Source organism: Microtus oregoni, unplaced genomic scaffold, assembly GCF_018167655.1.
Source record: "Microtus oregoni isolate MIOR12 unplaced genomic scaffold, Mior012 000046F_ref0000063, whole genome shotgun sequence".
Lineage (NCBI taxonomy): Eukaryota > Metazoa > Chordata > Mammalia > Rodentia > Cricetidae > Microtus > Microtus oregoni.
This window is the reverse complement of record NW_024543220.1, coordinates 10,700,555-10,714,844: the sequence shown is the minus strand read 5'-3', so window position 1 is coordinate 10,714,844 and position 14,290 is coordinate 10,700,555. Positions and strand designations below refer to the sequence as shown.

Below are 14,290 nucleotides of genomic sequence, written 5' to 3'. Positions count from 1 at the left end.
TGGCTCCTTCCTCCCAGCTCACCTCACCGCACCGCCTGCGCTTGGTAGAGAGCCGCCCCAGCTCACTGCATCTTGTCCCCCTGGGTGCCATGAAGGAAGAGGGCTGGGGCTGCCTGTCCTCACCCCCTTTGCTAAGGGCCTTCCTCCCACTCTCCTGAGCCAGTTAATTATAACTCTGACCTAAGTGCCCTGTGACTCCACCGCCAGGCCAGCGCTGCCCAGGAGACTCAGCAACCAGGTAGGAGAGGCCTGAGGGGACTTTCCTGTTCATGGGGCAGGGCTGGGGCTCAGCCTGGTGTAGAAAAAGAGCCCCTCTGATGGCAGGTGGCCCTTGGATTGCATGGGTTGCAGGTTGAGGGTACAAGAGCCAGGCTGGAGTAGATGAGGCACCGGAGGCGGGGCAGGAAGTGGACAGCAGGTGCCATGGAGACAGCAAGGCCTACCCTGGGAGGGTGGCTTCTCCCTTGAGGTCCTTCTGTTCCCTAGGTCCATGACTCAGCCATGCTCCCTGTGGAGGTGCCTCCAATACTGCTTCTGCTTCAGCTGCTGTTGTCCCCAACATCTGCCTTCTTTCCCAACATCTGGAGCCTCCTGGCTGCCCCTGGCTCTCTCACTCACCAAGACCTGACTGAGGAGGCTGCACTCAATGTCACCCTCCAGCTCTTTCTGGAGCACGCACCCCCAGGCCGGCCACGCCTTCGTCTGGAGGACTACAAGGTGAGCATCCCTGGATTCCCCGTGGTTTCTCAAGGCCCTGGTCAGGGTAGGCTCGCCCACCTTTCACCTGCTCGTTTCTCCCCCCCTGCAACATCAGAATCCTCCAGCCTTGGGAAAGTATACCTGGCTGGATGTGATGGCTCACACCTGTGATCCGAGCAATTGAGGACAATTGCTGGTTAAGGCCAACCTGGGTTCGTTACATAGTGCTGGCCAGGCAGGTCAGGCAGGGCTCTGTAGAAAACAGTGCAGATCTGACGCTCCCTAGTGGGGCTCTTCACCCTCCATCCTGTTCCTGCCCAGCCTGGAGTGCCAGTTGCTAAGGCTGTCGGGCAGCGACAGAAGCAAGGGGCTTCTCTGGAGTGTTTCCCTCACCACTCTTGCTAGGGCCGGACCCTCCTTGCCGATGACATCTTTGCTGCCTACTTTGGACCTGGGTCTCCTTCCCGGCGGTTCAGAGGTGCTTTGGGAGAGGTGGCTCGTGCCAATGCAGCCCAAGACTTCCTGCCAGCTTCCAAGAACAATCCTGACCTGCACTTTGATGCTGAAAGGCTGGTCCAGGGGCGCACGCTCCTGGTGGGGGCTCTGCGGGAGACCGTGGTGGCAGCCAGAGCCTTTGAGCACACGTTGGCCCGCCAGCGTCTAGGGGCTGCACTTCATGCCCTGCAGGTGACGCATGGTGCCTTTTAACCTGCCTCCCCTACTCTGGGTAGGTGGGGTGGCGGCAGCACTTTCAGTGTCCTGCAGGAGGGGCTACAGAGGAGGGAAAAGGAGAGGAAGACGTGGAGGGGATGTCGGTTTATCCTAGGGGCCACTAGAAAGCGCTTGGCTTAGACTCCAAGACAGAAAAGGCTGGGACAAAAGGGTTTGCCATCTGGGCAATGAGAACAGAAGTGGGGGACAGTAAATAAGAGTAAGGGGGGCAATACCCACTAGGCTGCAGGTCAGCGTGTTTATGCTGGCTAGATCAAATCCATGCCTTTCCCCTTCTCTCTGTCCTGGGGGCCAGGATTTCTATAGCCACAGCAACTGGGTGGAGCTGGGGAAGCAGCAACCGCACCCTCACCTCCTCTGGCCAAGACTGGAGCTCTGGAGCCTGGCACAAGGTAAGGTCGTGACCCTGTGTGGAGGTGGGGCTCAGGCAGCCCCTCTCCTCAGTGTGGCCGTGACCCTGTGTGGAAGTGGGGCTCAGGCAGCCCCTCTCCTTAGTGTGGCCGTGACCCTGTGTGGAAGTGGGGCTCAGGCAGCCCCTCTCCTCAGTGCACCCATCACTGTCACCTTCTGGGGTCTCGTAGGATGTGACGTTGCTTTGTCCCTGCAAGGACAGTGAGTTTTCTTAGTGCAACTCGTGGGTAGAACAGTTGAGTGGATTTCTCGGCATCACAGAGGGGAAACATCCAGGGTCATGGACCAGCTGTGGATGCAGTCTTCCGTGAGCTTGTTCTGCCCAGCCACACCAGCTCCACTCTACAGCCGTCTCTCTAAGCCCCCCACGCTCCACACTCACTGGGAGCTGCTCCTGTCCACAGCGGGACCGTAGCCCGTCTGGCTCACAGAGAGCAAAATCCCAGTAAGATTGCTACCCACCAGCTCCAATCTCAGACATCCCAACGCTGAGCCCAGGACCTAGTGCAGAAAGCCCGGCCAAGGTGCCTGTGGTCCCTCCTGTCTTTCCAGCCCCGCGAGAGGAAGGCATTAGGTAACCAGGGAGAAAGTGCAGCTGGCTGAGCTTGGCTAGCAGCCCTGCCTTCTGTTCCCAGTGGGGGACCCCACCTGCTCTGACTGTGAGGAGCTGAGCTGCCCCGGGAATCTGCTGGACTCCACACTGCTCACCTCTGGCTACTTTGGAATGGATCCCCCCAAACCTCCAGGTACTAGATGGGAGAGGTCCCTAGAAGGAAGAGGGGAGAGTCACTTCCTTTGTTTTTAACAGAGGACCCTAGTTTGTCTCCTTAGGAGAGGTTGGGGGAATAGGGTCAGGGTGGGTGGATAAAGGCCTCTGAGGAACCCCCGTCATTCTTTGTTGCCTGGGCAGTGCTGGGTCTGGATGCAGAGAGACCCTGAGCCCTCTTGATTTACTGTTTCCTGATGCTCCCTTGCTGTGGGGTGAGAAGGCCAGGCCAGGACCCTGTGTTTTTTAGTGGTAGTGGACGTTTAACCCTTATGTGCCTGATCTCTCTCCACAGGGAAGTGTAGCCACGGAGGCTATTTTGACCAGAGCAGCTCCCAGCCCCCCCGGGGAGGCATCAACAAAGACAGTACATCTCCACGCTTCTCCCCGCACCACACGCTGCACCTCCCAGCTGCAGAAGTGGCCCTCCTAGCTTCCATCGAGGCCTTCAGCCTCCTGCGGAGCCGCCTGGGAGACGGGGGTTTCTCCAGGTGGGTGGGCAGCTGGAGATGGGTTCGCCGATCGGCCAGTGCTCCCGGGGGAACTGAGGGCCCGGGTGCTGGGGATCGGTCAATGCTGCTCGGGTGCTGGGGATCGGTCAGTGCTCCCCGGGGAACTGAGGGCCCGGGTGCTGGGGATCGGTCGGTGCTCCCCGGGGAACTGAGGGCCCGGGTGCTGGGGATCGGTCAGTGCTGCTCGGGTGCTGGGGATCGGTCGGTGCTCCCCGGGGAACTGAGGGCCCGGGTGCTGGGGATCGGTCAGTGCTGCTCGGGTGCTGGGGATCGGTCAGTGCTCCCGGGGGAACTGAGGGCCCGGGTGCTGGGGATCGGCCAGTGCTCCCGGGGAACTGAGGGCCCGGGTGCTGGGGATCGGTCAGTGCTGCTCGGGTGCTGGGGATCGGCCAGTGCTCCCAGGGGAACTGAGGGCCCGGGTGCTGGGGATCGGCCGGTGCTCCCCGGGGAACTGAGGGCCCGGGTGCTGGGGATCGGCCGGTGCTCCCGGGGGAACTGAGGGCCCGGGTGCTGGGGATCGGCCGGTGCTCCCGGGGGAACTGAGGGCCCGGGTGCTGGGGATCGGCCGGTGCTCCCGGGGGAACTGAGGGCCCGGGTGCTGGGGATCGGCCGGTGCTCCCGGGGGAACTGAGGGCCCGGGTGCTGGGGATCGGCCAATGCTCCCCGGGGAACTGAGGGCCCGGGTGCTGGGGATCGGTCAGTGCTCCCCGGGGAACTGAGGGCCCGGGTGCTGGGGATCGGTCGGTGCTCCCGGGGGAACTGAGGGCCCGGGTGCTGGGGATCGGTCGGTGCTCCCCGGGGAACTGAGGGCCCGGGTGCTGGGGATCGGTCAGTGCTCCCCGGGGAACTGAGGGCCCGGGTGCTGGGGGCAAAGGCGCAGAGCTTCACTGTACCTCCAACTTGGACCGCAGGCTGCTGGACATCACGCCAGCCTCCAGCCTGAGCTTTGTCCTGGATACCACAGGCAGCATGGGTGAGGAAATCAACGCAGCCAAGATCCAGGCGCGCCGCATCATGGAGCAGCGGCAAGGCGGCCCCATGGAGCCCAGTTTCTACGTCCTGGTGCCCTTCCATGACCCAGGTAGTGTTGGTCTGCAGGGATGGAGGGAGGAGGCCCAGGGCGGAGATTGGAAGTGGGCCCCAGGGCCGTGCTACCTGTTGTCTTGGTGAGTGTCTACTGGTACCTGTGTCCATGGAGGAGAGTAGCTGCTTCCGCTGTCTCTAAAATGGCAGCACTTTCGCAAGTCCAGTGCCGGCTTAGGCAGGCTTCCTTACGTTCCTGTGCTAATACATCTTTTGGTTGTTTTTTTTTTTAAATATAAACTGTTTTATAAATATAAAATGTGATGGCTGTTTTGCCTTTGTGTTGGTCTGCACAGCAGCAGCGAGCACTCTTCCTGTTGGGCCATCTCTCCAGGCTGCTGCCATAGAGATCAGGATGAAGATGGGCCTGCTCAGTGGGGAGGCAGGATGCTTAGTCTACTCCCAACCAAGTAGAACACCTGGCCTGGGCCGGTGAGCCTCGGGGCACCTCGGGCTGGCCAGCTAGTCCTTCCTTGCTTACCATCTAAGACAGGCCATAGCTGGTGGGTCCTAGACTGAGATACCTTCAGGGGAGACTGGAATCCGATGCATCTCAGAGTGCCTGACGTTGAGTAGGGATTTGCCACATGCTTCACGGACGCGTGAATCAATACCATTAGCTTCCAAATTCCCCAGCTTGGGCTGGAGAGATGGCTCAGCGGTTAAGAGCACTGGCTGCTCTTCCAGAGGTCCTGAGTTCAATTTCCAGCAACCACATGGTGTCTCACAGCCATCTGTAATGAGGTCTGGTGACCTCTTCTGGCCTGCAGGCAGACACACAGAATATTGTATACATAATAAATAAATATTTAAAAAACAACAACAAATTCCCCAGCTCATTCAGTTCTCGCAGTGAGCCTCCTAGGGGAGAACTGTTATTTTCTCTCATTACATCTTAGAAGCGGGCTAGAGAGAGGGTTCAGCCGTTAGGAGCGCTTGCTCCTCTTGCAGAGGACCTGGGTGTGGCGCCCACATTGGTAGGTTCACGGCTCCCTCCCGCGGTCTCTACCCACCCCACTCGTCTTCTGACCTTCCTTTCCCCTGCCCAGGGTTCGGCCCTGTCTTCACAACCAGCGACCCTGACAGCTTCTGGCAGAAACTCAACGAGATCCAGGCCTTGGGAGGCGGAGATGAGCCAGAGATGTGCCTGTCTGCCCTGGAGGTCTGGGCCGCCTCCCTGCCCCTCCCTCTCCCTTCCCTCTTACGCTGTCCTTCCAGGCCCTGCCACCAGGGGGAGCCGGAGCTGGGCAACCCTCTCCCCTGTCTCCCAACTTCCTTCCGAGGGCCCCTGTGCTCTGCCCTCCCTGGTTCCACCCACTCCTGCCACCATGTTTACCGGCAGCCATTCCTTCCTCAGCTAGCCCTGCTGCACACACCTCCGCTCTCAGACGTCTTCGTCTTCACGGACGCCTCCCCCAAGGATGCCTTTCTTACCAACCGGGTGGAGTCTCTGAGTCGGGAGCGGCGCTGCAGGGTGAGCGCAGCCTTAGCTGCCTGAAGATGGGAACACGCGGTCTCATGTAGGGTCACCCCAAATCTTTTTTTTTTTTTTTTTTAAAGATTTGTTTGTTTATTATATACACAGTGTTCAGCCTCCATGTATGCGTGCAGGCCACAAGAGGGCACCAGATCTCATTTCAGATGGTTGTGAGCCACCATGTGGTTGCTGGGAATTGAACTCACCTCTGGAAGAGCAGTCAGTGCTCTTAACCTCTGAGCCATCTCTCCAGCCCCCACCCCGAATCTTCAACCCACTCCAGAGTGGGGGTCCACGCCTTTAGCAATACTGAACTGTTCAAAGAAGGGCTGTGGGGTCTTCACAGACCCCGGGGCCGGCAGAGAAACCATTGCATGAGGCGAGAAGGGAGCCAGTGTTGGTTCAAATTCTAGAGTTTGACCCTGGGCAGTTCACGTTAGGCATATTTAAGGACAGTATAACCTTGGAAAGAAGTTTCCTGGTAACAATTATCACAATAAACCTGCAAGGTACAGACGTCCTGCCTTCCAGAAGGGTGGCTTCTGTTGACTGAGACACAGCTCGGATAGAGGCCTAGGGAGGAAGGGTCTGGGGATTCAGGTGAGGCCTAGCCCTATAGGCAGCACAGATCACCGGACCGTTAACTACGCCCACGCGCCCTTTCCAGGTGGGCATACGTACACAGAGACAGCCCTGTGTGTTTAGCACTCCTGGTTTCCCGAGTGCTTAGCTGTCAGCACAGGCACCATGTGCCCGCTACACTGGGCCAGCCTTGGGTCGTCATTTGGCCATAGGTGACGTTCCTAGTGACTGAAGACCCATTGAGGGCTCAGGGCCGAGTGCGGCGGGAGGCCTTGTCACCTTCGCGGTTTGAGCCGTATGAAGCAGTCGCGCTGGCGTCGGGAGGAGAGGTGATCTTCACCAAAGACCAGCACATCCAGGACGTGGCAGCCATTGTTGGGGAGAGCATGGCTGGTGGCCTGGTGAGTGACCGTGGCCAAGGGGTCCATGTCCTTAGCTCAGATCTGAGGTCTGAGATGCTCTGTGCCTCTTCTGTAGAAGGTCGGGGCGGGAAGTCATGGTGGTCGTGTGTCTGCCGCCCCAGATCCATGGCTTCTAAACCCTCCATCTTGCCTTTTGTGTCCGTAACTGCCCTCCTGTCCTTCACCTTGGTCTCCAGGGCAGAGACAAGAACTTTAGTTTTTGTTTTTGAGGTAAGGTCTATGTAGTCCTGGCTGGCCTGGCCTGCCACTCACTGTGTAGACCAGATTGGCCGTGAACTCACAGAGATCCGCCTGCCTCTGCCTTCTGAGTGGTGGGATTAAAAGTGTGCGCCACCACATCCAGCCATTCATCATCTGTGAAGGGGAAAGAAATGACAGCCTCACCCTGCATCCCTGTCTCCAGTGGTGTCACCAAGCCCGGTGCCCTGCTGAGGACCCCTCCCCTCAGTCCGAGCTTTCCTTTCTTCTCCACTTTGTCCTGCCCTCATCTGCAGGTGACTCTTCCCCTGGAGCCTCCCATCTCCATCCCTGGGGAGACTCGTGTGTTTGCTGTGGACAGGCTCCTCCGGAACGTCACAGTCCGGGTCCACGGGGACATCAGTGGCTTCTGGATCAAGAGCCCCGCGGGTACCGTCATTGTGGGGCTGGAGAGCAAGGGGACAGCAGGGGAAAGGATCCTTTCGTGTGACAGCCTCTCGTCCCCATCCAGGGGTGTCCCAGGGTCCAGAGGAGGGCATAGGTCCTCTGGGCCACACTCGTCGCTTTGGACAGTTCTGGACAGTGGCCATAACTGACCCCCCTCAGACAGGGTCTTGGGAGATCCAGGTAGCAGCTGAGGGGAGGCCCCGGGTGAGAGTACACGGTAAGGAGGGAAGGCTCCTGGGAAGGGTGTGGTGACCACAGCGACCATGGTCCTCTCTGACTGCCTCCTCCTCAGCCCAGACCTCCCTGGACTTCCTCTTTCACTTCGGGATCCCTGTGGAGGACGGACCCCACCCTGGCCTCTACCCCCTGACTCAGCCAGTGGCAGGTAATAGACTGTTCCCTGCCCTGCGTGTGTGTGTGTGCGCGTGCGTGCGTGCAGGTGTGTGCACGTGGGGTGTGTGTGCGCGTGCGTGCTGGTGTGTGTACGTGTGTATGTGAAGTGGATACATATGTGTCTGTGTCATGTTTGATGAGTAAAGAACACTAATGGGCTGTTCCAGCCTAGTGGACTTCACATGACCCCGTCCAGTTCAAGACTTCATCCCTTTTCCCTGCGCCTCCTCCAGTCGAATGTGACCACTGTCTTTCCTTCCCACCTCAGGTCTCCAGACCCAGCTACTGGTAGAAGTGACAGGGCTCGTCTCTAGACAGAGCCCTGAGGCCGGCCGGCCACACTTTTCCCACGTTGTCCTTCGAAGGGTCCCCCAGGGCACTCATCTGGGTCGGGTGCTCTTAGAGCCTGTGGGACCCCCTGAGCGAGGCCTCCTGGCTGCCTCGCTGCCACCCACACTGCTGTCTGGCTCTGCACCGTTCTCCCTGGAGCTGCTTGGCCAGGACGGAGGCGGGCGGGACCTGCGCAGGACTGCCCCCCAGCCTTGCTCTGTGGCTCCTGTGCTCCTGGAGGTGAGAAGTGCCGCGGGCGGGGCTGGGGAGACCAGAACCAGCTCTTCTAACCCGCCCTTCCCTGCAGCTCAGTGGCCCGCCAGGTTCCCTGGCTCCTGGCAGCAAAGTCCCTCTCAGCCTGCATGTTGCCAGCTTCTCTGGCCCCCAGGATCTTGATCTTCGGACTTCTGTCAACCCTAGCTTCTCGCTCACCTCCAACCTCTCCAGGTGAGATTCTCCCGCATCCACCTTTGCTTGGGTTCTGGCTCCACCCAGTCAGTTCTGTAGGGACCAGGGCGCAAGGGCTCATCCCAAGCCCAACCTCTTGGCCCTCAGTCCTCGACCCCAGCCTTGGCTGTATCTCTCCCCGGAGCCTCTGTCCACTCTGCAGGGCTCGCCTGGGACTGAACGAGTCCGCCTGGGGACGCCTGTGGCTGGAGGTCCCGGATTCAGCAGCCCCCAACAGTGTGGTGATGGTGACTGTGACTGCGGTGGGCCAAGGAGCCAGCCCAGGGCCCCCGACCCATGCCTTTCTCCGGCTCCTGGTGCTGGCCCAGGCCTCGCAGGTAAGCTGCCTCCGCTTTCCCTCTTAGCTGCCAAAGCTGGGCACACCGTAATGTCCCCCTCTCTCCACAGGATCAGCTGGAAACCCCTGCCCACTCCGCTGGCCGTGTGCTGCCTCCAGCCACCCCTACCCTGCTCTCTTCCACTTTGGTGACTCAGGGCAGAGCTGGGGGAAGGGTGGTAGGCAGAGCCTGGTGGGGGACACTTGGAGGGGCGCTGTTCCTGCTAGGCTGCTCGTCCTGGTGACAGCCCCTCAGGGACTCCTTTCCAGCCCGCACTGTAGGTAGGCTGTCACCTGGCCTCAGGGCCCTGCCCTCCTGACTGCTTCGGGACTTTCTTCTACACACTTGTCCCTTTGCTTCTTTTTTTCCCAAGACAGGGCTTCTATGTGTCGCCCTGGCTGCCGCAGAACTTGTGCTGTAGACCAGGCTGGCCTCGAACTCAGAGACCTGCCTCTGTCTCCTGAGTACTGGGATTAAAGGTGTGCGCCACCACCCACTGCCAGCTCCCTTCTCTTTCTTTTTTTTTTTTAAAGATTTATTTATTTATTATGTATACAACTTTCTGCCTCCATTTATACCCACACACCGGAGGAGGGCACCAGATCTCATTACAGATGGTTTGGAGCCACCATGTGGTTGCTGGGAATTTGTTGTGTTACGAGCGGCAGGGCTGCGTCCCTGGCACGCGGCCGCCCGCATGGCTAGCTTTACCCGAAATAATTATACAGAAACTGTATTCTTTTAAACACTGCCTGACCCATTAGTTTCAGTTTCTTATTGGCTAGCTCTTACATATTGATCTAACCCATTTCTATTAATCTGTGTAGCCCACGAGCTGGCTTACCAGGAAAGATCTTAACCTGCGTCTGTCTGGAGTGGGAGAACCATGGCGACTCCCTGACTCAGCTTCTTTCTCCCAGCATTCCGTTCTGTTTACTCCGCCTACCTAAGGGTTGGCCTATCAAATGGGTCTAGGCAGTTTCTTTATTAATAAGAAATCACTCCCACATCATTTCCCCTTTTTCTGTTTAAACAAAAAAGAAAGGCTTTAACTTTAACATAGTAAAATTACATATAGCAAAACAGTTATCAAGCAAGAATTACAGTTACAATATTTCTATCTATTTTATCTTTTATCATAACTAAGGAAAACTATAACTATCTATTCATTCTTCAACTCCATCAAAGACTCCAGAAGGATATAATACTACCTAAGTAAACAAGAAATAAGAAAACTCTAGAAATGACAGAGACATCTTGCTGCCTGGACAGTCACCCAAAGTCCTTTTGTATGGTTGGGGCATCCATCTTCAGCCTTCAGGCCCATAGTATCCAGCAGACATTTCCATGAAGCAGGAAATTTCAAAGACAGTTCAGTCACTATCTGCTGTGTCCTGCAGAATGTTTCGCAGACTCTTTCATGAGTCATGAACCCCAAAAGACCATCTCACCTTTAGGCAAGTTCAGCAGTCCTCTCTCTGCGGGTTCTCTGTGTCCATTTTATGCAACAGTCCAGGCAAGAGCAGTTTCTTGCCCAAATGGCTATCCAACTCCATAAGGATCCTCTTCGATGCCCATCTTCCTCTCGAAGTAGATTGGTGTCACCAGGAGCAGATATGTCTCATTGTCATGAAAAGTCCTAAGTTATTAAAACATTAAATGCCATATTCTGCAGTCTTTGAAAGATATGAAGAATGTCTATCTAACTGAAATGTATCTCTATATATCTAGAAAATCTAACTAACATGACTACAAGCTTGACTATTATTGATGATTAACCATTAACCTATATTTCTTAATTATACATTACATTTTTAAATGAACTACACAATCACAATACCTTAATCAAGATCAGAAATACATATACATATAACAAAATTGACTGTAAAATCCACACCAATGCAAATTACTCATACCTATATCATTTCCCCCTTTAAATGTAAAAGAACATTTACAAACAATATTTTGGGAACATGGGCGCAGTTTTTTCTCTCCAAACTGCTTCCTGCTGAATGGGGGCGCTGTTAATCAGATCATTTAGGGTGTAACCTGTGTGGCAGGTTTATCTCAGTTGCCAGTTGAGTGAAGTAATTGTTTGAGGGTGTTCACAGGAACTTTTCGGGAGGTCGTGGTCTATCATACCAAATTGGGATAGAAGAAATCCACAGGGTCTGGTCCTCTGTGAAAACAAAAGAAGACCCTCTCCAAAGCATCATATTTTTAAACCCAAATTTTGAAATCGTAATACCCTTATATCCATTCTGGTTTAGCTTAGCAGCCCATGTAATGAAATGTCTCTCTGTACTTAGCTCCTTTATAGTCAAAAATTTTAAAGAAAGCACAATGTACATAATCCAGACTCTCTGTGAATTTTTCATTTTTACGTGGCTTATTTTTCTTTATTTCTTTTAATCTCTTAACTATCTGTACTCTGTCTCTTTAAAGACTTTACCCTTTTTTAAAGACATTTACTTTATTCTCTATATTCTTATTCTTCTCTCTCTCAAGCCTATGTACATTCATCCAACACTGTGATCCACTGAGGTCTGTTATGTCTGAATCTGTTTTATTGTGAATCTGTAATATTTTTACTATCCAGGAGCATTTCTTAAAATGTTAAGCACTTCTTAAAAACTTAAGTTGCACCATGTACAGGTAATACGGTACCACCTGTGTCCTGCCCAGTCTAAACCTTAACTGTGCTGTTATTATGGTAATTACGGTAGTTCCTGCCAACCAGCACAGTTCAGCAAGGAGCAGCCTCTCCGGCCTCAGATCCATTTGGTGCCCCTGAGCTGTGCACAGTTCCAGGCACACAGCAAGTCCTCATTGGAGCCGCACTCAGCAGTTTAATTTTGAGACTGAGCATGCAGCACAGAAACTCTTTTTATCCAAGTTACAACCAAATCTGACACGCAGAGCACTGCGCAGTCTGAAAACACGTCTCTCTCTTCCACCATGCTCTTCCGCCTGCCTAAGCCTGATTCTGCCATCTGCCCAGGTGCAGGCGGGGAGCGCTGAGAGCACTCTCCTTCCGATCCCAAGCGGGAACACAAACATCCAGTCCCATAAAATCCATTGAAATGCTTTAAAGCCAGAGTTTGCACTGGCGGCACAGTCCCAAGAAGCCGCACTTTAAAATGACGCAGCTTTTTTTTCTGCTGCTGTTGCTGAATCAGGAAATCTCTCTACAGCACGCCACCAACAAACAGCAAAAATCTGTGTTAAAGTCTCTCTCCCTTATTTTTAAGCCTTCTCAGGTTTTTAAGTGGATTTAGTCCATCACGTCGGGCGCCACTCTGTTGTGTTACGAGCAGCAGGGCTGCGTCCCTGGCACGCGGCCGCCCGCATGGCTAGCTTTACCCGAAATAATTATACAGAAACTGTATTCTTTTAAACACTGCCTGACCCATTAGTTTCAGTTTCTTATTGGCTAGCTCTTACATATTGATCTAACCCATTTCTATTAATCTGTGTAGCCCACGAGCTGGCTTACCAGGAAAGATCTTAACCTGCGTCTGTCTGGAGTGGGAGAACCATGGCGACTCCCTGACTCAGCTTCTTTCTCCCAGCATTCCGTTCTGTTTACTCCGCCTACCTAAGGGTTGGCCTATCAAATGGGTCTAGGCAGTTTCTTTATTAATAAGAAATCACTCCCACATCAGGAATTGTACTCAGGACCTCTGGAAGAGCAGACAGTGCTCTTAACCACTGAGCCATCTCTCCAGCCCTCCCTTCTCTTTCTTAAAGAAGCAGACTGGCACAGTGGTCCACACCTGCAGCCCCTGTAACAGGGCTGAGGTGCGAGGGACAGATGGTGACAGATTTCCATGAGGTGCTGTTCCTACTCCGAACAGAAACCACACAAAAGGTTTTTTTTTTTTTTTTTTTGGGGGGGGGGGAGTTGCTGTTTATTCCAGAAGGAGGCAGGGCAGAGCCCAGTAGGCGCAGTTTTCACCTTATCCGGGCCGTGTCTCAGTTTAGGTTAAGGCTGAAGGAGGGCTCCCATGATCGTGCCTTCTCCCCAGAGATGCTGGGAGGGGAGGATTCACACACGGGTCAGGCGCCTCTGCCCCCGCCGAGCCACCTCTCCCTCTCCCTCGGACTGGGTCGGTTCTTTTTGCTGCTGTGACAACTCCTACAGGAGAGAGAACCAGACTGGCCCCTGCTTCCCCTGTGGGCCAGGGTCTGTCACACCTTCAGTCTGTCCATTGCTACCACAAGTTCTCATCCCTTGGCATTTCCTCCTGGCTCTGGGCCAGGCAGGAACCAGCCTTGCGACTCCAAAAGCCCCCCACCTCCCCAAAGTCTGTACATTAAAAACAAGAGGCTCACCTGAATCAGACGGCGCAAACAAGCGTTCACCTCTTGAATCTGGGTGAGCTGTGGGGAGTCAGTCGCTGAGTCTGAGTTCATTAGAAAGTCCTGGATGGTTGGAGGGTGACTGTGACGGAAAGGGACCCGCCTGCCACTTCCTCCCACAGGCTGCTCTTCTGCTCTGCCTTCCCTTGTCCCAGAACCCTCACAGACAGGTGGGAAAACCCAGTCTCTTAACACTGCAGCTCCCTTCCGACTGCACAGTATCACGCTCCCCACCCCCCCATTCTTGTTCCTTATGGCTCCTCCCTGTCCATCCTGCCCTGTGACAGGCAGGCAGGCAGGCCACTCCCCACTCTGTGGTCAAATGGAGCCCCTCTGAATGGAATGCAGACAACAATGTCACTGGCTGAACACGGGTGCCATCCTGCCATCCCAGGGCTGTTCCACCTCATGATCCCTGCCCGTTAACCCTCTCCTTTCCAGAGCAGGCTCCGCTAGGTCTCCCTCCCCCAGCCCATGCCTAGGAGGCTGCTCCCTACCTCACCGAGGGCCCCCAGATGCAGCTGCCTCTGCTGTGCCTCCCTTAGGTGGTCTGTGAACCAGGCCTGGCCCTGCTCCAGCAGCTGCAGACCCTGCCACAGAGCATCTTGTTCCCTCTCCAGAGCCTGCATCATCTGCAGCTGCCTTAAACAAACAAAAGCCAAACTCTCAGTCCCAGCAGGACCCTAGCTATGGCCCACACTCCCAAATGGCTATCCGGTCACTAAGTGTGAGCTCAGATTGGCCACTGAGGACCTGGATGGCAAGGGGACACGAGGGAAAGTTTGTGGGTCCTCAGTTGAGTGGAACTAGATCGAGGGCCGATCAGGGGAGAGGATGTCCCAAGACCCCGCTGGTCTAATACTCACCCAGAGGAAGAAGCTTGGGGCCCCTGGGTCTTGGCGGCTTGTCCCCAGTGGAAGCAGCAGAACAGTGTAGGGTGCTTGCACCTGGGGTGGCCCACCAGGACCTAGGCTCCCCATGGCTCTGATGTGGGAAGGGTGGAGCCAGCGCTGGTTCCTCTCCAAGCCCTGCCTTCTACCCATCCTGCCTTGTCTTTCAGCCTCTGAGGCCAAGATTAAGGCAAGAGACGC

The 14,290-nt window shown here is 55.3% G+C and overlaps 6 protein-coding genes across 8 annotated transcripts in view; 5 read left to right on the top strand and 1 right to left on the bottom strand.

Annotated features, from left to right (window-relative positions):
• LOC121435313 (H-2 class I histocompatibility antigen, Q10 alpha chain-like) overlaps positions 1-14,290 on the top strand; it is a 731,224-nt gene that overhangs the window by 411,167 nt on the left and 305,767 nt on the right. The window lies entirely within an intron of this gene.
• LOC121435272 (H-2 class I histocompatibility antigen, Q10 alpha chain-like) overlaps positions 1-14,290 on the top strand; it is a 708,503-nt gene that overhangs the window by 411,491 nt on the left and 282,722 nt on the right. The gene's annotated exons all lie outside the window — the stretch shown is intronic.
• Positions 1-14,290, top strand: part of LOC121435270 (H-2 class I histocompatibility antigen, Q10 alpha chain-like) — an 808,095-nt gene that overhangs the window by 536,741 nt on the left and 257,064 nt on the right. The window lies entirely within an intron of this gene.
• LOC121435275 (H-2 class I histocompatibility antigen, Q10 alpha chain-like) overlaps positions 1-14,290 on the top strand; it is a 703,994-nt gene that overhangs the window by 432,640 nt on the left and 257,064 nt on the right. The window lies entirely within an intron of this gene.
• Positions 57-9,333, top strand: Vwa7 (von Willebrand factor A domain containing 7). Of its 3 annotated transcripts, XM_041634419.1 has the most exons (17): positions 57-238; positions 487-717; positions 1,105-1,386; positions 1,727-1,823; positions 2,478-2,588; positions 2,904-3,099; positions 4,032-4,201; positions 5,253-5,365; positions 5,561-5,677; positions 6,475-6,663; positions 7,179-7,311; positions 7,394-7,546; positions 7,622-7,714; positions 7,991-8,292; positions 8,360-8,499; positions 8,663-8,837; positions 8,908-9,333. In XM_041634419.1, the coding sequence occupies exons 2-17, from the start codon at positions 502-504 to the stop codon at positions 9,079-9,081; spliced, it is 2,661 nt and encodes an 886-aa protein (XP_041490353.1). In that variant the 5' UTR covers positions 57-238; positions 487-501; the 3' UTR covers positions 9,082-9,333. The 3 variants fall into 3 exon arrangements, with proteins under 3 accessions (XP_041490353.1, XP_041490355.1, XP_041490356.1); XM_041634421.1 differs by lacking the exon at positions 7,394-7,546; XM_041634422.1 differs by lacking the exons at positions 57-238; positions 487-717 and having other exon boundaries at positions 1,296-1,426.
• Positions 12,813-14,179, bottom strand: Sapcd1 (suppressor APC domain containing 1). The gene is made up of 4 exons (XM_041634592.1): positions 14,066-14,179; positions 13,697-13,837; positions 13,173-13,262; positions 12,813-12,975 (listed from the first exon to the last, which is right to left on the bottom strand). Exons 1-4 carry the CDS (start codon positions 14,177-14,179, stop codon positions 12,886-12,888), a joined length of 435 nt encoding a protein of 144 aa, XP_041490526.1. The 3' UTR covers positions 12,813-12,885.